The sequence below is a fragment of the Panthera uncia genome, chromosome D1 (assembly GCF_023721935.1).
Source record: "Panthera uncia isolate 11264 chromosome D1, Puncia_PCG_1.0, whole genome shotgun sequence".
NCBI classification, from domain to species: domain Eukaryota; kingdom Metazoa; phylum Chordata; class Mammalia; order Carnivora; family Felidae; genus Panthera; species Panthera uncia.
Window position 1 is genome coordinate 56,490,306 of NC_064808.1, and position 22,409 is coordinate 56,512,714.

Sequence of the window (22,409 nt, forward strand, 5' to 3'; positions counted from 1 at the left end):
CCTTCATTCAGTTTCCCCTAATGTTAACATTAGGGGAATAATAAGCAGCTTTATGATAAAATTGGAATGAATGTCATTAAAGAGGAAGCCAAGACAAAGGGCATAAGAGGGTTCATGTGTACATTTACTGCCTTTTCACCAAGATGACATCAATATTTTACTCATAAATGGTTAATTTCCTTTGTCTGTTCTAGCTACTGGGAGCATCTTGTAGTTTAATCATGGTGTAATAAGAATACTTACCTACTGCTTTTGAAATAAATAAAATAAGGGAAAAGGTAAAAAGTTGTACAACCCAAAGTCAGTGCTTTATAGTTGGTTAATTTGTGGAAGAGTTTTTGTTGTTGTTGTTGTAAATCTTCTTATAAAATGCTGTGATGTAGTCAGTTCTGTTTTATCTGTGTGAGTGGAGGGAAGCTTGGAAACAATACTGATACCTTGGGTGAATGTTTGTAGACTCCATTACTGATTTTAGAATCTAGAGCTTGGAGTCAGAAGGCGTCTTGAAGCTGGTTTTGCCAACTTCCTAGATAGTGGAAAGATCTCTTCACCAATATCTATGTATCCACTGTAGATTCAGTCTCTGTCCAAGCCTTGCACATTGCTTTGTAAAGCAGTCTGTTCCGTTATTATTATTTTGTCATACAATTATTCTCTTGAGTTGAAGGATAGATCATTGCTTGCTCTGTCCCCTATAGCAATAGGGGAGTGTAAAGACCAAGTTGTATCAGTTATAATTATAAATACATACACACACACATATGTGTGTGTGTGTGTGTATACATGTATGTATGTATATATATATACACACATATATAGGAGATAGTGTATGGTATATACCTATGTATATAGGTATAACCCCTTTGCTTTCCTCTGCCTTCTTTCCCTCCTTCTTTTGAGATATCCTGCTCATTTATTATTTACTGTTTTATATTTGGTTTTGTAGGAATGTTGGGATAAAGAGATGAATCACAATAATGAGTGAAACCTAACCTCATGGGGTTGTTATGAGGGTTAAATAAGATCATATGTATGAAGTGTTTAGCACAGTGCATGGCACATGGTAAGCATTCAATAAGTGCTGATAGTGTAGTGATGGTAATTGTCTCTGTCATCAAGTCTTTTCCTCCTAGATTAATAGGGAAGATAACTAACCAATGACTTTTAAGACTAGATTGAATGATATAAGTGTTCTAGGAGAGAAGAAGCCAAGTTCTTATTTATTCAAATAAAGGAGCAACTAATTTCAGTTAGAGACTCAGGAAGGAGGAATCTTTTCTCCTAAACTTTGAAGTAGAAATGGGATCTCCTTTAAGAAAATGGATTTTAGATCGACGGGGCTAGAATTAACAAAAGCCTGGAGCTAGGAACGTGCATTATCTTTTTCATGGGATCTTAAGCATTCATGTGTGACTGAGGGGTTGGCTATGTGGAAGATCTAGTCTAAAATAAGGATAGGATGTGGAGAGGTCAGATTGTATAGGGCTTTGAAAGCAATATGGAAAGTTTGTACTTCATTCTAGAGAGACTTTGGGTAATATTTTCAGGTCTTCGAACAGAAGATCAAGATTGCAATCTTACAGCAAAATAGATGTGGTTATTGTATATAGGTAACTAGTGGTTCCTGTTAATTTAAAATCTTGAGTGAGAGGGCTAATAAAAAATATATAGGAGGAGATAGTTGCTGTAATCCAGGGTATGAAATGGAAACCACTGGCAGATTGTAGAAAAATGAGTCTTTTAGAGTAAGCCCTAGGAACTTTTCATAAATATATTTGGGGCTTTTCATACTTAGAGGATTAAACCAATTTATTAGACAATAACCTTCCCTATTAAAGAATCTTAATCGCTAGATTGGGAGAAAAGATTAGGTTGGTACGTGCATGGAAAGAAAGAACTGCACTTTTCTGGCTGGCTGCACATGTAATTGAAGATGGTCTTACCTTAGTAGATTGGGCTGTCTTTCAGCCTGAAGGGAGAGCTGTAAGCATTTTTTAAAACTGAGCACTTGGGGCGCCTGGGTAGCTCAGTCGGTTAAGTGTCTGACAGCTCAGGTCATGATCTCACGGTTTGTGAGTTTGAGCCCTGCATCGGGCTCTCTGCTGACAGCTCAGAGCCTGGTGCCTGCTTCAGATTCTGTGTCTCCCCCTTTCTCTGCCCCTCCTTTGCTCATGCTCTGTGTCTCTCTGTCTCTCAATAATAAATAAATAAATATTAAAAAAAAAGTTAAAAAATAAAACAGCACTTGATTTCTGTTTTTAAGTCTGAAAATAATTATCTGAGAGGGAACTAGCCTTTGGGAATGAATCTGATGGGCACAGACTTGAGCATTGCCAACATCTTCTGTTTTTGGCATGCTATTACTTGGCTGTCTGTTAACTTCCAGTTTTGTTGATTTCTACCGTTGCTTATGGAGCATTTGCCTTTTCAACACTTGGGGCTCCAAATGATTTGTGCATCTTAGTTGGAGAAGTTGTTGGGAAGGAGGCCTGATCAGGAAAGAGATTGGGTGGCTGTTGGTCAGGTGAGGATTTAATTTCAGCTCACAACAGTTGGGTTATTGGCTGGCTGGAGTGACCAGTGAGTTGTGTTTTGGCTAAGCATCTTTTCCTGGTCGTACAGCTGATCTGGCATCTAGACTGAACAAGCAGCTGGGGTGTATGTATGTAAAAACTGCTTGTCTGTTGGTATGAGACGGACTTGCATGTCTCCGGTATCCTTCCGAAGGGAAGAAAACAAATTACTACTTGGTTTATGTTCCAGGAAATACTAATGCTCTTTACAGGTGAATAGCACTTATATAACATTTATGCTTTTTGAAAATATCTTATATCTGTTGTCATTTCATGCTCACAACAACCCCATAAAGGAGATGGGGCAGGTATAATTCCTATTTGACAGAGTGGATACTAAATCATAAATAAGAGACTGGGTTAAGGTTGCTGGGTTAACAAATAAATGGGATAGCTTAACTGTATTTCATTTTTGGATTGTAACTTTCAGAAAGTTTTATGAGGAAAAAACTGAACATGTCCCTCTTTTTTGTTGTTAATTTTTAGCGGCGTCTTAGACACCTTCGGAACATTGCTGCCCGGAATATTGTTAATAGAAACGGCCATCAGCTCCTTGACACCTACTTCACACTTCACTTGTGTAATACCGAAAAGATATACAAAGGTAAGAGAATCTGTGGACTTGCCCACAGATTGTTACATCTCATTTTTATTCTTTTGTAATACAAGTGAGTGACAGTGCCCTCGCTTTGCTGTTATTGCTTATTGGGAAGCAAAATTGTCATACTGTCTGAAAATATTTAATGAGCAGTAGTTACATATATCATATATAAAAGAAACAGGGCTTTTGGGTAGTTCTTAAATTGATAAATTTATCATTTATTTATGCATGTTAGCTATTAATGTTTTTATTCTAGTTGGTATCATTAAAATATACTATATGAGTCTAGCATACAGTACTAATTTTGTTTTCTTTAAAATATAATTGTTGAAATATTATGGTAAAATTAGGACCAGTTTATGTCTTCTCATATCGGTAATTCCTTGTGTATATATGGCGTCATTTTTAGAAGAATGCCATGGTTTCCTTGAATTCATTTGTACCTATTGTACTGTGGACTGCTCCATAAGTGACAATTCTGAGAGTAGACCAAATATTTGATTCAAAATCACAAGCACCTTTTGAATACGTATTGGATGAAAGGTACTTGGATATAATCCATTGACCTATGTTGCATGGTAGAAGAGAACAAGCACGGTGTATGACAGGAATATTGGATTAGGATTGCAAATACATGCATAGTAGGTCTAGCTCAGCCATTTACTAGCTGTGTGACATTGGACAAAGATCATGTCTTTTTGAACCGCACTTTTCCCATTTGTAAAGTGGAGATGATGCCTTATGAAATTGGCAAGACAGATATTTGTGAGGAACAACTGAGATAAGGTGATAACACTTGGTAAGATGTGATTGAAGGTCTATTTATATTAACAAAAAGTAGCGTTATTTTAATTAGAGGTACTAAAGGCTTATTTGAATTTTGTCCTCTGGCAAAGAAAGATGAAAAATTCAAACAATGTCTTATCTTTTTGGTTTTAATTACTTTTAAAAACCATTATTAAAACCGTAGTCATTTAACACCTTTTTTTATTTTTTGTTTTTTAATTTCAATACCAGTATATGCTCATTAGGAGATTCAGTCAGGAATTACATAGGGAAGCACAACGCAAATAGCGTTAAAATAATTTTTAAGGGTGAGAAAATAGCATTGTGTAACGTAAACCACCACAATGTAAATAGCATTAAAACAATTTTTAAGGGTGAGAAAAAAGACTCTAAATTCTGCCGTTGTCATATAATTTTATTTCATTCTTACTTTTCATTGTAAATATTGCATTTCTAAAAAACAGTTATATTAATCTGAATGATTAATGCTAGCTACTATAACAAATACCACAAATCTCAGTGGCATAACATAATACATTTTTTACACTAAGTCCAATGCAGGTGTTCTTTATCAGGCATGGTATTGGTAGTTGTCCTCTAAGTGGTGACTCAGGTATCCAGGCTTCTTCTATTTTGGAATGCTGCTATCATCAATACATGACTTGGGGCATGGCAAGAGAGGAGGATCATTTGAGGGAGATTTTTATAACAGAAATGTTCCCCATAAATTCCATCATATTCCATTGGCCATAAATCAGTAGTGTAGTCCTTTTTAGATGAAGAAAGGACTGGGATATGTTGTCTTCCTATGTGTCCAGAAGGAAGAGGGAACAGTTTGGTTATTATTTGTCCTAGGGGTATAAGCATTTTTTCAGACCTTAATACATTTGGTCTCCTGCTCACTAACTGGTTTTATCATTAGCAATATATGACAATGTCAGAGCGTTTAAAATTTTTGATATGTTTCTATATAATTAGTCCTTGATTATCTTCATAAAATTTATATGTTCTTGGTCCAGTGTTCTCTTTGATAAGAGTAATTCACATAGTACTTAGCACATTTTAGATATTTGGTGATTTGTAATGTTAACAATTGTAGTAGTTTTTTTTTTTTTTTTAAATGTTTATTATTGAGAGACAGAGAGACACAGAGCATGAGCAGGGGAGGGGCCGAGAGATGGAGAGACACAGAATCCGAAGCAGGCTCCAGGCTCTGAGCTGTCAGCACAGAGACCGATGCGGGGCTCGAACCCACAAACTGCGAGATCATGACCTGAGCTGAAGTTGGATGCTTAACCGACTGAGCCACCCAGGCACCCCACCCCACCCCCTTTTTTTTTTTTTAACAATTGTAGTAGTTTCTAAGAAGAGAGTAGTCATGGGTCTGGTTGATGACCATCTTGCAAAAAAGTTGTCTAAGAGATGCCATGGAAACAAAATTACTTTTTTTTTTCCTTCTAGCTCAGATTACACCTTGAGTTTAGAAGTTAAAAGTTCCCTCAATGAAATGCTCATTCTCATAGTTAGGGAATAGCTGGTGTAGACCACAGGGGGGTCTCTGTTAGTGGTGGAGTCTGTCACTAATTGGCAAGTCCCTTGGCTAGGACATTTAGTTCCTCTTGTGAGCTTTGCTTAATTTATCCCTAAAATAAGTGAACTGATAATTCTGAGAGTTAATGCCTACTCCAAAATGTCATAGTTAAATGAAGTCTATCTATGGTCCTCTTTTGGGTGCATAAGTCGGACTTTATAACTTTTAACTACCATAGGAGGAACTGGGAAGCTCTTTCCTTAGGAAGCCTAGTTAATCCACCTTACCTCATTGGACCTCTGATGACAAGCCCAGATATTCATTTCATGATCATTATGTGGCCCTCAGTGTAGGATGCCATGATAGAGGGCCATTTGGTTCTTCTCACAAAACCACTTGTACCACCTGTTTAGTGGCATCATTTCTTAGTTTTAAAAGAAAGGTTTTTTTGTTTTTTTTTTTTTACGGGGGAGAATATTTGAAATACTGATTTCTAAGTTATTCTTTTATTTTGGCTGAATTCACAGCAGATCCTAAGAAGTTATGTGTGAGATTTTTTGACTTTTGGCATCTTTTAGTGCTCTTGGGAGATTGCCTACTTTTTAGGTAGTTCAAATCATCACATCCCCAAAGAACAAAGCCTTGTGTTAATGGATGAAGAGCTAGGTTCTAATTGTGATTCCCTCTTAAACTTGGAATTTTTATAAAATCAATTTTGTTCTTTAGACATAGTTCTTTTTTCACCCACAAAATGTTGAGTGCCTGTCCTCTCCTGGAATGCCAGCCAGCTATTTTGAATACATCAGAAGATTAACTCTATATAATCCAGAAGATTTTAGGTTAGTTTTGTTCACTGCACTTGGAACAAGGCTTGGCACATAGTAAACCCTCGTATATTTTTTTCATTTAATTGTTTGAATAGCTAATGCAGTCATGGTTCAAAATATATATAAAGGCTTAAACTCTTTCTTTCACCTGTCCCATTCCCTAGTTTCTTACCCCAGCCTAAAAACTACTGTTCTACATTTCTTGTTTCTCTTTTCTGAGATTCTTTATGCAAATACAACTAAAAATAGTACGAAACTACATATATTTCTGTGCTTTCCATTTTTCACCTAAAATGTCTTAGACATTTTTCCATATTGGTTCACAGAGAGCTTCCGTAATTTTTTTTTCTGAATATTTTTGCATTGAATAGATGTACCAGAATTTATTTAACTGGCCTCTGTTGGTGGGCATTTAGGTGGTTCTTGTCATATGCACAGTACTGCTTTGACTAACTTCATAAGTACATTATTTTGTATGAGTGCTAGTTTAGCTATGGGGTAAATTTCCAAGAAGTGGAAGTACAAAGAATGCGTACTTATAGTTTTGGTAGATATTGCAAAATTGTCTTTGTTTACATTCCCACTTGGTATGTATGAGTGGCTTTTCCCTTACAGGCTCACCAATAGACTGTGCAATCAAACTTTTGAATTTCTGCCGATCTGATAGGTGAAAAATAATTTTATAGTAAACTTTAAGTTTGTATTCCTCCTTTATGAGTGAGGTTGAGGTACTAAAAAAAGCATTTGTTGAATGAATGGAATGCTGCATAACAGCCAAAACATGCCATTGAAACCATGCTCTACATTCTCTAATTGCTTTGTTTTTGTTTTTGTTCTTGTTTTTTTAGGTCTTACTTAGCATGGATAGAGAAGCATTTGTATCTAATCGTCCCTTTCATGTAGAAATAGGTCTTGGATGACTTGAAAATTTACTTGTCGAATAGTTTTGCTTAAATTGAGTTAATAAAAATTAATAGAACTGTGTTAATAAAAATTATAGTTTATAAAGTATTTTTGATTCGCTATTTCATTTGAGCCTCACAGTAACCTTGTTATCGTCCATGTGTCATTGTCCTTTGAAAGGTGAAGGAACCATGTGGCCCAAAAGGTTAATTGACTTGTCCAGGATAAAGCTGATAGGTAGATTGGGGATTGGAACTATATTTTGGCTCTGAATTCTCCTCCATTCACTATTATGTTTTGCATCATGCTGCTAATTTTATTGAAACTATTTTAGGTGTAACAGAATGGTGAACAGTGTAGGCCCATGTTAGACATTGCCCTGTACTCCATGATTTTGTATGTGGCTTTTTTGTTGACCTCTCTCCATTTAAATTAGCAAGCCTGTTTTGAAGGTCTAATGGAGAAAGCCTATTGTTTAGTTTCTTTTATACATATATTTCATCAGCAAAGTTTTGGAAGAAATAGTGATACTCCTCTTAGAGCTAAAGATATTTATTTTGGGAACTGTTTAATTTAGACACTTTGCAGATTAAATTGAGGAATTCTCTCTAAAGAAAAGAGGAATATCTTTTTTTCCCATTGATTTTAAAGTAGTACATGCTTGCAATAAATTCAAACAATACAAAAATAAATTAAGTATAACATGAAAGTACTTTGTAATAAAAAAACATTTTTAAGCCCTTTTAGTTTTTCCCCCTAAAAATAAACATGCTACACATAAAGTAGAATACACCCACCCACCCACACCTACACACATAAACTTTTATAGTTAATTTATGGTTGGAGTAATTGATTAATCATATGGGAAAAATGAAAAGAATGATACTTAGGGTTGTCTAATGTTGGGATTTTCACAAGTAAGGTTGTAAATTGGTACAGTACTTTTAGAGAACAACATGGTAATATCTATTAAACACAAACTATTTTTCCTTTAATCTTGCATTTTACTTCTAATTGTTTATCTTATAGATTCAAGGGTCTAGAATATATATCTCTAAATGATTGTTTATTTATAACTTACTTGAAATATCTAAAAATTACCAGTAACCTGAATGTTCATCAGTAGAGGGGTCCTTTTAAAAACAATTAGAATAATCCCTTTTCTTTTTCTTTCTTTAAATGTTCATTTATTTTTGAGAGAGAGAGAGAGAGAGAGCGAGCAGGGGAGGGACAGAGAGAGAGGGAAACAACAGAATCTGAAGTTTCAGGCTCTGAGCTGTCAGCATAGAGCCCGACATGGGGCTTGAACTCATGAACCGCGAGATCATGACCGGAGCCAAAGTCAGACGCTTGACTGACTGAGCACCCAGGCACCCCAGAATTATTCCTTTTCTTATTTTAAATAATTTTTCAAAATAGAAAAATAGAAACCGCCAAGTAGAAAAAGTTAGCAGCCTAATTCTATCACCTAAGATAAACATTACTAACATAATTATAAAAATTTGGATCCTGTTGTAAATTTTATTTTGGAACTTTTTCCCCTACTTAATACATTGTGACTATCTCTCCACGGAGTAAAATAATCATCCTTATCTTTTTAATTTTTTTTAAGAAAGACAAACCTACAGTAATATAAGCAGTATATCAAGAAGTGCTTTAACCAGAGCTTGCCCGTTGGAGTTTTATGTGTGCATAGGCCTGCTATCCATTTATTGCCTGACTAGTCCTAAGCTTCAGTCATGGACTTCTTTGGCATGTTTCACTATATTTGAGTTTCATCTATAATGTTGCATACTTTATATGTTTAAGTTCCTTATTTTTAAACTTATGTCTAAGTAAAATTGTTCATTTAATTACGAAATATTTATTGAGTGTCTGCTCTGTGCCAGGAATGGTTTTACGTGCTGAGGAGACAGCAGTTGTACAAAACAATTGCTCCTGTCCTTTCAGAGCTTACAGTTAGGGGTTGATGAATATATGAAACATAAATTCAAATACGTAAGAAAAAAGTAAGTGTGTCCGTGTATCACCTAAAATCATCTCAAGTACCAGTGGTATGTGCATCACGCCTGGGAAATTTCTCTAATAGCAACACAAGGATACCAGGGTCCTTGTAAGCTCTTGAGAGACAGAGCATCACAATGGTGACTTCAGCAGGGTCAGAAGAGGCGATGTTTGTGTGAATATCTGAGACATTTCTCTCTTGATTGTGCCTTCAGGTTTTGTTAACATGTACGATACGCACGAAGGTTTGTAGAATCATGAAATTTCAAAGCTTGCAAGAGGACCTTTGCTTATTAGTCTAATTCTCTAAGTTGTCTAATGAGAAATGGGCCCAAGGAGATTAAAGAGACAGAATGTTAATGACAGGTAGAAGTAGAAGTTAGGTTACCTGGTTGCTAGATCATTGTCCGTTCCACAGTACTATGATGGATGATCATATTAGAGATGTTTGAGAAAAACAGAGAGGATGGAATCAGTTTTTGCAGAGTGGCCATAAGGTAGGAGAGAAGAAAGTCTAAAATTTTAAGGGCTCAAATTTGTATCTGGGGTAAAATTTACTAAATTAAATCTTAACAAGCTTTGATTTTTCTTTATTAATGTTTTTTCCTTTAAAATCTTTTAATTTATGTTTATTTTTTTGCAGAAAAATAAATTATTTTTGTAGAAAATATAGGGAAATTATATCCCTTGAAAATATTATAAATGTTTTACTGGAACAAATGTTAAAAATTTGCAGGATTAAGAGTTAATGAGCTTATTTTCTTTCATATCACTTATTGTTTTTTTTCTTCTTTTCCAGAATTTTATAGAAGTGAAGTGATTAAGAATTCCTTGGTAAGTTTGATTTCTGACAGGTACACTGACTAAGCCTACAACTCCTGTTTCAGAAAATGCTGAGGCAGAAGTTCAAATTCAGTTCTGGTATTATGATACTTCTACAGTTAAATCTTCGCTTACTTATTGCTTAAATTTTCATTGATTTATTTTGCTGTATCTTTTGTGCTTAGAAAATGCCTGGCACATGGTAGGTGCTTGATGAATGTTTGCTGAAGGAACTGATATTTTCTCTGTTAAAACTTCAAATTTTTTTTTTTAACTCAAATTCTATAATTCTGTCAGTTCTATTTACTATAGAGGGGTTTTTTTTTTTTTTTTTGACTATTTGTGTTAACCAAACATAATAAATGATGTCTTTGTTTAGATATAGTTCTTACAAATTTCATGTTAGGGCCATTGTATAGGATCCTTCCACTTGTTTTTTAGTGATGTCATTGCTAAGTTAGAAAGTTGGAAGCGTCCTACTTTTGATAATGTATACTTGAGATATTTGTATGAATGGCTCCGTTTTTTGGGCCATGTTGATAAAAAAAAAAGAGCTTTATGGTAATTATCATATCCTTTTAATGGTCCAAGACCATACCTGATTTGGCCCGTGTTCACTTTTCCCTCCTTATCTCTTAATACTTTTCCTTACTTACTGTGTTCCAGACATACCTCATTTGTTCAGTGCTTTATACATGCTAAGCTTGTCTTATTTCTTATGTCCCCAGCTCTTTATTTCGCTGAAGAAGTCTTTGAGGTCTCAGTGATAGAACTTTGGTTGGCTTTCTATGACTCTTCCATTGAAAGTGGTTCCCTTTCTCCTAGTCACTCTTTTTACATCACCTGTTTTATTTTCTTTAGAGCATTTATCACTCTTGGAAATTCTTATTCACTCATTTGTTTGTGTTGATTATCTATGTCCCACCTACTAGAGAACACAACCATGAGAGCAAGGACCTTGCCCAGAGTCTAGAATATTATAGATGTTCAGCAAATACTTGTCAGATGAATAAATAGATATCAGTGATGTGTTGTGTTTACAGAATCCTTTTACGTACGTATTCCATTTTGGTTCTTAGAACATTCGGTAAGGTGGATGGGGTAGGTCTTAAGAAAATGACATCCAGAGAGGCCCAACAAGTTTTGCAGTCACATGCAGGACCAGATCCCAAGTACAGACCTCTGTCTTTAGGTCTCTGCTACTCTTTCCTCTTTATTAAGCTGCCTTCTAAATGTTTCTAAAATAGCATAATAAATTTGGCTTCTAGGTCAGTTTCCTAGAGCCCACCTCGGAGGAGCTCCAAATCCCCAGTATCGCTCTTATTCTACATATATTCAATGACATATGAACTCATGCCTGACGTATAGTAGCTAATGAGTCAATACCAGTTTCTCTTCCTCTCTTGGCTCAGGTGAAAATAAAAGTGTCCTACAGAGCAGAGAGAGCTAGGGAAGAGTGGGTGGTTTAAGGGGCAGATAGAATAGAATTTCACCTTGATTTATTCTACCCCCACCCCCTTTGATAATCAAAACTCTTGTTGGGAATGATTTTACAATGTCCCATTGCTTTTTCTCTGGATTTGTGTCATAATGGACCCTGTGCTAATAGTGCTCCTTTAGTGTATTGTTCTTCATAATTGGTTTTGTATTTACTTGCTGTCATTTGACTTTCAAGTTCTTATTTCTAAACATCATCTCTTTGAATGTAAACTCTTCGCCTCTTTTTGGCTCCTAGCTTCCATTGCTTCTGAATTGCCCGTGAGGCTGTGATATCTTCATCCCTGGTGTACTTAGATTGAATACATGTTTTATAAAAATATTGTAGAATGGATTTCAGACAAGGGAGAGGTTTGGACAAAAGACTTCCAAAGTCCTTTCAACTTACGGTTTGTACTGCAGTTGTTTCACGGGTATACCACTTACAGCATTTGCTTACATTGTAATTGTTCATGAATGTTTCATCTCCCAAAGCAGATGAAAGCTTTGGAAGGTCAAGAGACTGCTTGACTATCTTTATGTCCCTCTAGCTCCCAGTGTACTTCTTGGGAGTTGTTTGATAAATGTTGATTTGTTGATGTTTCCTTTTAAGGATATGCTTTGAGATTATGGTATTTCTGGCAAGGGTTGTTCTTTCTTTAATAGCTTAATATAGGTTTGATAAACTGCAATTCATTTCTTTTTTTTTTTGGAAAGGACTCTTCCTTCTTTGCTTTTTGCTAAATCATTGTGACTAGTTCAGATTAATGGGCATTGGGTACTATAGGAATCAACAACTCTCAGAGAATATGCTGGAAATGGCACATTGTCACTTCTCTCCTTGCGTTTCTGAAGAACCACAGATAAGCAGAATTTGTTGGTTTTTTCCCTGCTTAGGAGTTTGTGATTTAAAAAATTTTTTTTTTTAACATTTTACTTGTTTTTGAAAGACAGAGACAGAGTGCGAGCGGGGGCAGTGTAGAGAGAGAGAGAGGGAGACACAGAATCCAAAGCAGGCTCCAGGCTCTGAGCTGTCAGCACAGAGCCTGATGCGGGGCTTGAACTCACGAACTGTGAGATCATGACCTGAGCCAAAGTCAGACACTTAACCAACTGAACCACCCAGGGGCCCCAGGAGTTTGTGATTCTTAAGCTATTGTAATATTTGCTGAATAGAGTTAGTGACTTAATGCTCTTATTCCTCCTAGTTACCAGTTATGTGTGGCACATAGAAGGTGCTCAGCAAATGTTTCTTAATGAATAGACTCCTCTAATAGTACGTTTATTGACTGACTTCGAAGTTATATCCTGAACCCCCAGTCTTCCATTAGCTGTTAAAGATTAGGCAAGGCAATGCTTCATTTATTTCTAGCTGAAGCTTTGGGTAAATTTTCACTCTGGTGAGTGAACTAAGTTGAATTCTGGTGAGCTTGTGAATATTGGTTTTTACTCCTGTAACTTTAAGGCTTCAGCTCTTTTCCCTAGGTTTATAGTTTTAGTTTGGTCTCCAGACCAGAGTGGCCGGTTTTGCCATTGTGATGTCAAAGGAAATATGGAAAAATGGCCACAGGGTTGAAAAGTGTTTTTGCCCAAATATTAGATTAAGCTGTCCTTAGGTACCTATCTGTGCATCTTTCTGACTCTGGAATACAGTGTTCTGTGCACTGCCCAGTACATGTGTCACTGGCCACATGTGGCTGCTGAGCACTTGAAATGCGGTTAAGTAATACTGGGGAACTAAATTTTAAATTTTATTTAATTTTAATTTAAATAGCCACAAGTGGCCAATGGATAGTGTATTGGACAGCACAGTCTGGATGCTTTGAAAAGCTTTCTTATAATTTGTAACATTAGCAGGAAGAGATTTCCCTTTTTGTGTGCTCTGAGAAAACAAAACTTTATACTTCTACTACTAGTACCATTCTTAAAAAAACCTTTTTTTTTAATGTTTATTTATTTTTGAAAGAAAGAGAGAGCGAGCGAGCGAGCATGGGCAGGGGAGGGGCAGAGAGAGAGGGAGACACAGAATCCGAAGCAGGCTCCAGGCTCTGAGCTGTCAGCACGGAGCCCAAGGCAGGGCTCAAACTCATGAACCGTGAGATCATGACCTGAGCCGAAGTCGGATGCTTGACTGACTGAACCACTCAGGTGCTCCCCCCCCCCCCCCAAGTATCATTCTAAAGCTGTAAGAGCTGTTCATATGGTTGTTTTAGCTTCTTTAATATATATGATAAACCTTATAAAGGCAGGGACATTTTTATAACCTCTGTAGTCATTGTCTTGTGTTTGGTTTGTATTTGGCAAACAAGTAAGAAAAGAGAAAATAGTCTAATCCAAGTTGTCAGTTGTAAGATTTACCATTTTTTCTTGTTCACCAAGAAAAATAAACACTTGTAATTACACTGAAACACAGGGCTTTTGTAATAGTCCTGGATGAGTTTTGATTCAATCTTCCTAGCTTCTTGTTACTTTGAAATTTCTTTTACCTTTCCAAGGTATTTATTTAGCAGTCTTTCCTTCGTTTAGGTGTACTGTTTGACCTGTGATGGGAATCTTTTGTAGGTATCTCGGTAATAAAATATAAATATGCTTCCTTAATCTGTGGGAATTTCATTACATCTTGTAGAAAAGGATGGATGAGGGTTTTTTCTTCATCAACAAATACTTGCTTCTCTAATACCAAATTCATGATTTGTTGCTCTGTGTCTATGCCTTCTTGTCTACATAAAAACAATACTTTTTATTGAAACTTAACATACATAAAGAAGAGTTTACATATCTTAAGTATACACCTGGATGAATTTTCTGAAATTCGTGTAACCACCACGCAGGTCAAGAAATAGGATATTTTTAGTGCCCCAGAAGCCCTCTCATGCCTTCTTCAGTTACTGCTGCTGTCCTGACTTAACATCATAAATTAATTTTACTTACTTTTAAGCTTTATAGAAATGAAATCATACAGTATGCACTCTTTTGTGTCTGACTTCCACTTTATAAGAGTCTCAACTATATATTGTAAGTCATTCATATTGTAGGTATATTTGTAGTTTGTTTAAAATATTGCATTGTGTGAATGTCCCAGAATTTATCCATTTTTCTGTTGATAAGCATTTGGTTAGTTTCTAGTCTTGAGCGAATATGAATAGTGCTGGTGTGAATATTCTCCTGTGTATCTGTTGGTTGAACATGTGTGGACGTTTCTGTTGAGATACATATCTAGGAGTGAGCCTGCAGGGAGTATGCATGTGGCCCCCTTGAGTATATAATGCCAGACAGCTTTCCCAGATTATTGTTTCATCTGCAGTCTGGCCAACAGTCTATGAGAGTTCTGGGTTATTCCACATTGTTGCGATCACTTGCTGCTCTTTCAATCTTTTGAATTTAAAATTTTGATAGATATTATGTACAGGGTTTTTTGTTTGTTTCAGTTTACACCAGGAGATATATTTTAAATGCCAAACTCAGCATGGGTAGTGCCAACAGTGTGCCTAACTTAAAAGAGCCGATATTAAAAACAACTATTTTTGAGGTTGTGCTTGTAGAGACAGTGACTCTTGATGACTGCCACCTGGTGGTCAAAAGTTATAGAACCTTATCGATCTTAACATTTCTAAAATTAAAGTTCATCTTACAAAGCGAAGGCGAGTGCATGTTAGAATTGATCATAAACTGGGGGTGCCTGGGTGGCTCACTGGTTTAAGCATTTGACTCTTGACTTTGACTCAGGTCATGATCTCTCGGTTAGTGAGATTGAGCCCTGTGTCAGGCTCCACGCTGGGCATGGAGCCTGCTTAAAATTCTCTCTCTCCTTCTCTCTCTGCCCCTTCCCCGCTCTCTCAGTCTCTCTCTCTCTCTCTCTCTGCTTCAAAAATAAAGAATTGATGATAAATTGGACTATGTTAGGTGGTAATAAAGATAATGGAGTAAAATAAAGCAGAATCCGAGAGTATCTGGCAGGCTGGGTTGCTCTTTTTCTCTGGTAGTCACATAGATGAAATCATTTGAATAGATAATTGAAAGAAGTGAGGGAACAGGCTATGTACCTATATGGGGAAGGACTGTTGCAGGCCAAGAAACAGGAAGGTACAAAAGCAGGAGTGTACCTGAGGTTTTCAAGAACTGGCTAAGAAGCTAGTATGGCTATGTGGGGTGGGATGAGCAGGGGTGGTTTGAGGTCTTGCTCAGCAAGTATGACAACAGGGGCAAAGGAACAGAGGATCAGGGCCACAGAGGAAATGACCTGGAGAGATAGGAGATGATGGTTAAGGTCTGGTTAGCAGGAGAGAGATTTGGGCAAGGGTGCAGTTACACGTCACACAAAACTAGGAGTATTTGGTAGGCAAAGACACTCAACTATTTCATTTATCTATTTTCTATTGTCCCTAGCATAGTGCTTCATCCAGAGAAGTCCAACAAATGTCTATCGCATTGAGTAATGAATAATCCACCTTTGACAGGCTAGATGGTAGAGATGTGTCTCCAAGTTACAAGTCAAGAGTCATGGTTTGTTCTCAGATACGTTTAGTGTAGAACAGTTAGTCGTCAGTGTATATGCTTTAACTTTAAAGGTCTCTAGTTCAGCTAGCATGTAACACCCTCCAAACCATTTGTTAACTCTTGGATTTTTTTTTTGTTTTGTTTTGGTTTAGGAGAAGGCTAGATTGAAGGGTCATTGGTTAATTAATAACTAAGATGATTGAAGCAACAAGAATGGAGGTACCCAGATTCTCTAACATTGATTTTATATGTTTACAAAAGTACAGATGAGTTGTATAATGAACCCACGTGCACCTGTCTTTAACAGTTATAAAGTTGGTCATTAGATACTTTTGCAAAAAGGGAGTTTTTAAACTTTGATCACAAAATTACGAGTTTCATGGTAGGAGTAAGAGTGGTGCTTAGTTTACATGTGGGTTGAAATTTCCCTGTATCTGTGTGTTTCTTTAATAAATGAGAGGCATCAGTTATTAAGTACCCACCTGTGATTCAAGTAGCGTGTTGGATGCGTGATGTACGTTTTTTTTACCCTGATAGCAGTGCTACAAGGTAAGATACGTGCTGCTTTGGTAGTTAGGGAAACTAAGGTTCAGACAGGCTGAGGAACTTGCTCTAGGTCCCTAGGCTGGTAGTGACTGGTAAAACCAGAGGGCCCCATTCTTTTACAACATAGTGCTCCCTCCCTTTACATCACATTTCCTTCAGCTTCCTTCCTTCTACTGATTAAATATTCGCTAGAGGTCTAGTGGAGGTCAGTGATAGGCCTTATAATTGAATAAACAAAGTTCTAGAGCCTCTATTTTTAGGGAAAGCATGTGACATAACTATCAGAACCATAAACTTTGGTTGGAATGTTGACTGCCTGAGCTGTTTCAAATCTTTGGGGAAAAAAACGACTTCACAGTATAAATATTTTTTATGAGTTACTGAGTGATTGTCAAACCAAGTTTATGTTTGAGTTGAATTGTGACCAGATGAATTAACACTTCATCTCTGTGGGTACGTGTACGTGAGAAGAGAGCTGGATCCTCTTGATTTATGCCAAATTATGTTATCCAGTGTTAAACTGCATCATCTACAGGGGTTTCTAACTTCTGTCTGGTCAACTACATGAGCTGGAGGGAGACTAAGATAATTGACACATGCAATTATAGTACCAGGGAACAACAGGATTTTTTGAAAACATGGAGGAGTATTATTTATCTCAGTTAAGAGAGGATGGCTAGGAAAGGTTTCTGACAGAAAGGAAGTCCTAAGTTGAGATGTGATGGGGGAGTAGAGGTGAATTAGAGGGAAAGAGAGCTGAATGGGCTGAGAAAGAACTACTACTTACAAAATCAGCATGCAGTTCCCAAGAGTTACCGTGTATTTTTTGAGAAATTTAACGATTTAAGTTGTGTTTCTTTTTAATTTTTTTTGACATTTATTTTTGAGAGACAGAGAGAGACTTGAGAGACAGAGCACGAGTGGGGGAGAGGCAGAGAGGCAGAGGGAGACAGAGAATCGAAGCAGGTTCCAGGCTCTGAGCTCTAAGCTCAGAGCCCAAGGCAGGGCTCGAACCCACAAGCCATGAGAGCATGACCTGAGCTGGAATCAAGGGTCAGATGCTTAACCGACTGAGCCACCCAGGCACCCCTTAAATTGTTTCTTATGAGGATACATTTGTTATTGAGTGATAAGAACAATGATATTTTGTGAATGTTTTGAAATTTTTGTACAAGTGTGTTTTTTTAATAAATAAGCAGTCACTGAGCAGTGTTCTGGGGAAATTGTCCTGGTAAAATAATGATTTTGGATTGTCTTGTGGGTAGTTAGTAGGCAGGGAACTTTTCAAAGCCATAAATATCCTGATATTTTGCCACTGTACTTTTTTAGTGAATACGGTATAGGTTCCTAGATGATTTTAGTATTTGAATAATTTGTTCCATCTAGAAAATGGGCTGACATGCATAGGTTAAACATAAATAAAAATCATCTGGGTCTTTATAGTAATAAAGTGCACGGGCAATAAAGTCTCTGAATGTCTGGTAGGCTTTTTTCTGCCTGTGTCTGAATGTACAGACTCAGGAGTTACCGCTCATTGTCTGGCAGCTATTTTGTGAAAGTATAAAGGAAGGTCATTATAATGAGAAGGCTGACAATAGCTGTGCTGGGTTACTGCTGTGTTGGCTTAGAAAGGAAACCCAGCTCATCTGTTTAACCATATGTTGTAATGTAAGAACACTAGCCTCACCTTCAAAGGCTTCTAATATGTTAAAAAAATTTTTTTAATGTTTATTTATTTATTTTGAGAGAGAGAGAGAGATAGAGAGCGAGCAGGGGAGGGGCAGAGAGAGAGGAAGACAGAATCCTAAGCAGGCTCCTCACTGTCATCACAGAGCCCCATGTGGGGCTCGAACCCATGAACCACGAGTTCATAACCCAAGCCGAAATCAAGAGTCGGATGCTTAACTTACTGAGCCACCCAGGCGCCCCTCTAATTTATTTTAGAATGAAGTATTTACAAACATTTAATGCAACAACTGCCCCCAGAATCATCCCTCTCCCCCATGCAATACAGCCATTCAGATATATTCACCAAGTGTTGTTTTCACTTTGGAAAGAGGTGGTTCTTTCATACTTTCTCTGGTACTTTATCATTCTGAGAGTGAGAATTTGAAATTATACTGTGTCATATTCTAGAGCACATGTACTTTAGATGAGAGGTCATCTTACACATAGGAGAGGAAATAGCTGCCTTTTCAGGTGGTGTAATTTGAAGGCCAGGAAGGTTCTCCAACTTCTGCTCTTTAGACTTTAAGGCCTAAAATTATATCATGAAGAGATACCTTTATTTGCTTTATCTCTGCAACCTCTTCCTTTAAAAAAATTTTTTTTTTAATGTTTATTTTTGAGAGAGAGAGGCAGAGAGAGAGAGAGGGAGACACAGAATCTGAAGCAGCTCCAGGCTCTGAGCTGCCAGCACAGAGCCCGATGCGGGGCTTGAACTCTGAATGGCAAGATCATGACCTGCGTGGAAGTTGGACGCTTAACCGACTGAGCCACCCAGATGCCCCCAGCAACCTCCTCCTTTTAAGATGCTGTATTTTTTCTGCTATTGGGTTTTTAAGGAATATTAATTTCATTACTTTTTATTGAGATCTAGCATACTGCAGTAAAGGACACAAATAATATCTTAATGATTTTTCAAAGAGAACAGATCATTGTAACCAGATCAAGAAATATAGAACATTATCAGCGCTCCTCATGTTCTCCTTCTAGTCACTACCTCCTCCCAAGGAGAACCACTGTCCTGACTTCTAGCACCATTGATTAGTTTGGCTTGTTTTTGAACTTTATCTATCTATGTATCTATCTATCTATCTATCTATCTATCTATGTATGTATCTAGATATATATCTATCATGTATAAGCATCATTATATATGTGAGATTCGTCCATATTGTTGCATGTAGTAGTTCATTAAATCTAATGACATGTTCTCTGGTGAACATGTGTATGCATTTCATTTTCCTTAGATACATACTTAAGAGTGGAATCAAGTGCGAGGGTCATCGTTATTTTCAGCTTTCATGGATATTGCCAAATAGTTTTTCAAAATGTTTATACTGGTTGCAGCCCTATTAGCAGTGTGAGGTTTTTAGCTGCTCTGCATCCTTGCTCAAACTTGGTATTATCTGTCTTTTAAATTTTAGCTATTCTGGCTGGATGGTGGTATTACGTTGTGTTTTTAATTTATATTTCCTCACATACTGTTCTAATTGATTACCTTTTCCAGTTCTATGCTTTTGTCGACCATTTACACATACATGTTTTAATAAAGTGCATATTCTGGAAAAATATGCCAATTAATGCCAATTAGGAATAAACAAATTCTATGCATGGACTTGACATTTTTATTTATTTATTATTTATTTATTTTATAGGATATATGCGATCTAACTTGGTAGTTTAAGTAGCTCTTTTTTCATGCTTCCTCTTTTTGACTATTCAAGGATAGTGGAGTTGGTGGTCTGTTGAATTCCAGTTAGGTGAAATGTTATCATTTGAATTTTTCATGTTTACATCACATCTTCCCCCCCCCCCCCACCTTCCCCTTTCTTATTTAGGGAACATTTACCTTTTTTATTTACCTTTTTCTCGTTGACTCAAGGTTGTCATGAGGAACATCCCATCTTATACTAGAGTCTCCTTCAGGGGCTGCCTAGGACTGAGGCCCAAATGCTTTATGGTAAATGATCCCTAGCAGCATGGCCTACGTCCTATACAAAAGTTAGCTGATGTTGTCCTTTTTGTTTGTTTTCTTTTTGTCTTTAATTGTTATCATGTGTTTAAAGGCAGATATGTAGACTTTGACTTCCTGTTCCAGTTATAACCAAATGTGTGACCTTATGCAAATCACTTAATGGTTTATAGTATATATACAATAGTATATAGTATAGTATCTCCTTTGAAAAATTGGAATAATGCTGTCAACTCAGAGGACTCTGAGTTTTGTGAAGATTAAGTATAGCATATCTGTAATGAATCATTCGTTCTTGTGGTAATATTTTAGTTTTTGCTGTCATGTTTAATTACTTATTTGTGTCTCGGCCCTGCTCAGGTGTACATGAGGTGATAGAACAGTAAGAGCAAGTTTGAGTCCTGTGAAGGGACCCCAGTTCCTTTTGGCCAGAGAATAGGGCACGGGTCGAGGGCAGAGTTCTCCCTTCCTCTTTCTGCTTCTGGCTGTGGGATCCAAAATAAGGAAATTGTTGACAATCTCTTAAGGTCCCTTTTGTTCTAAATTGTCTTCTGTAATTTGGTGGGGTGAAAAAAAAACCCAAGAACCAGACACAGAAAAAAGAACATGAGAGGAATTTTGGAGACCTAGGTTCAAATTCTGGTGCTATTTTTACTACGAGACCTTGGATAAGGCACTTAGCTATTGTGTTTCATTGATTCTCAGGTGCACATTTTTTCACAGTATAATACCTTTGAAATCTAGATGCATCTTAAAATCATTGCTACTTTTTTTTTTAATGGCACATAAAATAATGATACTTCCTTTTTTTTATTTTTAAATTTTTTTTTTTAACGTTTATTTATTTTTTTGAGACAGAGAGAGACAGAGCATGAACGGGGGAAGGTCAGAGAGAGGGAGACACAGAATCTGAAACAGGCTCCAGGCTCTGAGCTGTCAGCACAGAGCCCGACGCAGGGCTCGAACTCACAGACCGCGAGATCATGACCTGAGCCGAAGTCGGACGCTTAACCGACTGAGCCACCCAGGCGCCCCAAAATAATGATACTTCTTATCATTGGTGGTAATTCAGACTTGATGAAATATGATATTTTATCTTTTTAACTAATGAGGTTAACCGGTTGTCTTATTTACTACAGGTGGGCTTATTGATATGAACAGTGCTGTTTTATTAAACAGATTAGATACTTCTGTCTAATGCTAGGATAGGCTTTCTTCTGTGTCCTTTTCATGTTATCTGACTTTATATAGTACCTGTCACTAATAAAATGTTAAAATGGCAGCTATTACTATAATTATGATTATTCTGTTTAAGCTTTATAACTCTGTAAGGTGATGGTTGTTCTGGTTTTTATAAGTGAGTATTGTAAGATACAGAGGGGATTATGTGGGTTAGCAGTATAGCTTAACTTCAGCACTTGCCTCTCTGCCATACTGCCCTGCCCCTCAGCTCTGTTTGACAGACCAAAGGCTGAAGTTAAATGACTTCATAAGCCAGTGGTTCTGTTTGGTTGATTGCCGCGGTTCCATCCACATTTCTAGCGATCACTTTGGTGTCTGCGAAGCTTACTGACTGGTCAGATTGTGCTCTACCCTTATTTAGCAGGGCTGCTGAAACAGTTACAGTCACGTAGATCCTGGGGGTCATACAAGAATGGAATTCTGTTGATCGTAGGCTAAAATTTGTGGATGGGTGGGAATTTAGTTGTTTTTTTTTTAAATGATTCAATATAAAACTGATTGCATAAATGTGCTTACTGTATTATCATCGTGCTGTTTATTGATGGTCTTTCAGTATCCTCAGACATCCATATCAATTGATCAGACATTCATTCACTAATGCAGCAAATACTGAGTGCATACCACGGATTTTTCAAGCTTTGAAGATCTTGTGAACAAATCAGACAATGTTACTGTCTGTCAGAGCTTTTATTTTAGTGGAAGGAAATCAGGCAATAAAAATATCAAACTATAAGTGAAAAAGATATATCAGACATAAAGTGCTGTGAAATTGGAAGTCATGTCTTATCTCCAGAAACTTTAACAACCAAACCCACAAAACACATGCGTCAGTGTATCTCCCAAAACAAAAGCAAGCACTACCCTACTCCCCTCCCTGCTTTGGTCAGAAAAATAACTGTCACAG

At 36.9% G+C, this 22,409-nt stretch overlaps 2 protein-coding genes across 4 annotated transcripts in view; both read left to right on the forward strand.

Moving 5' to 3' along the window:
* The window catches only part of RPS3 (ribosomal protein S3), a 780,806-nt gene that overhangs the window by 407,237 nt on the left and 351,160 nt on the right, over positions 1 to 22,409 (forward strand). The window lies entirely within an intron of this gene.
* The window catches only part of UVRAG (UV radiation resistance associated), a 296,234-nt gene that overhangs the window by 29,092 nt on the left and 244,733 nt on the right, over positions 1 to 22,409 (forward strand). For all 3 annotated transcript variants that reach the window (XR_007455275.1, XM_049619579.1, XM_049619586.1), the window contains exons 2-3: positions 3,060 to 3,177; positions 10,025 to 10,059. Coding sequence is in view for 2 of the 3 variants with exons in the window: in XM_049619579.1 (XP_049475536.1) it covers positions 3,060 to 3,177; positions 10,025 to 10,059 (153 nt within the window). In the remaining variant the exon portion in view is untranslated. The remainder of the gene's footprint in view (positions 1 to 3,059; positions 3,178 to 10,024; positions 10,060 to 22,409) is intronic.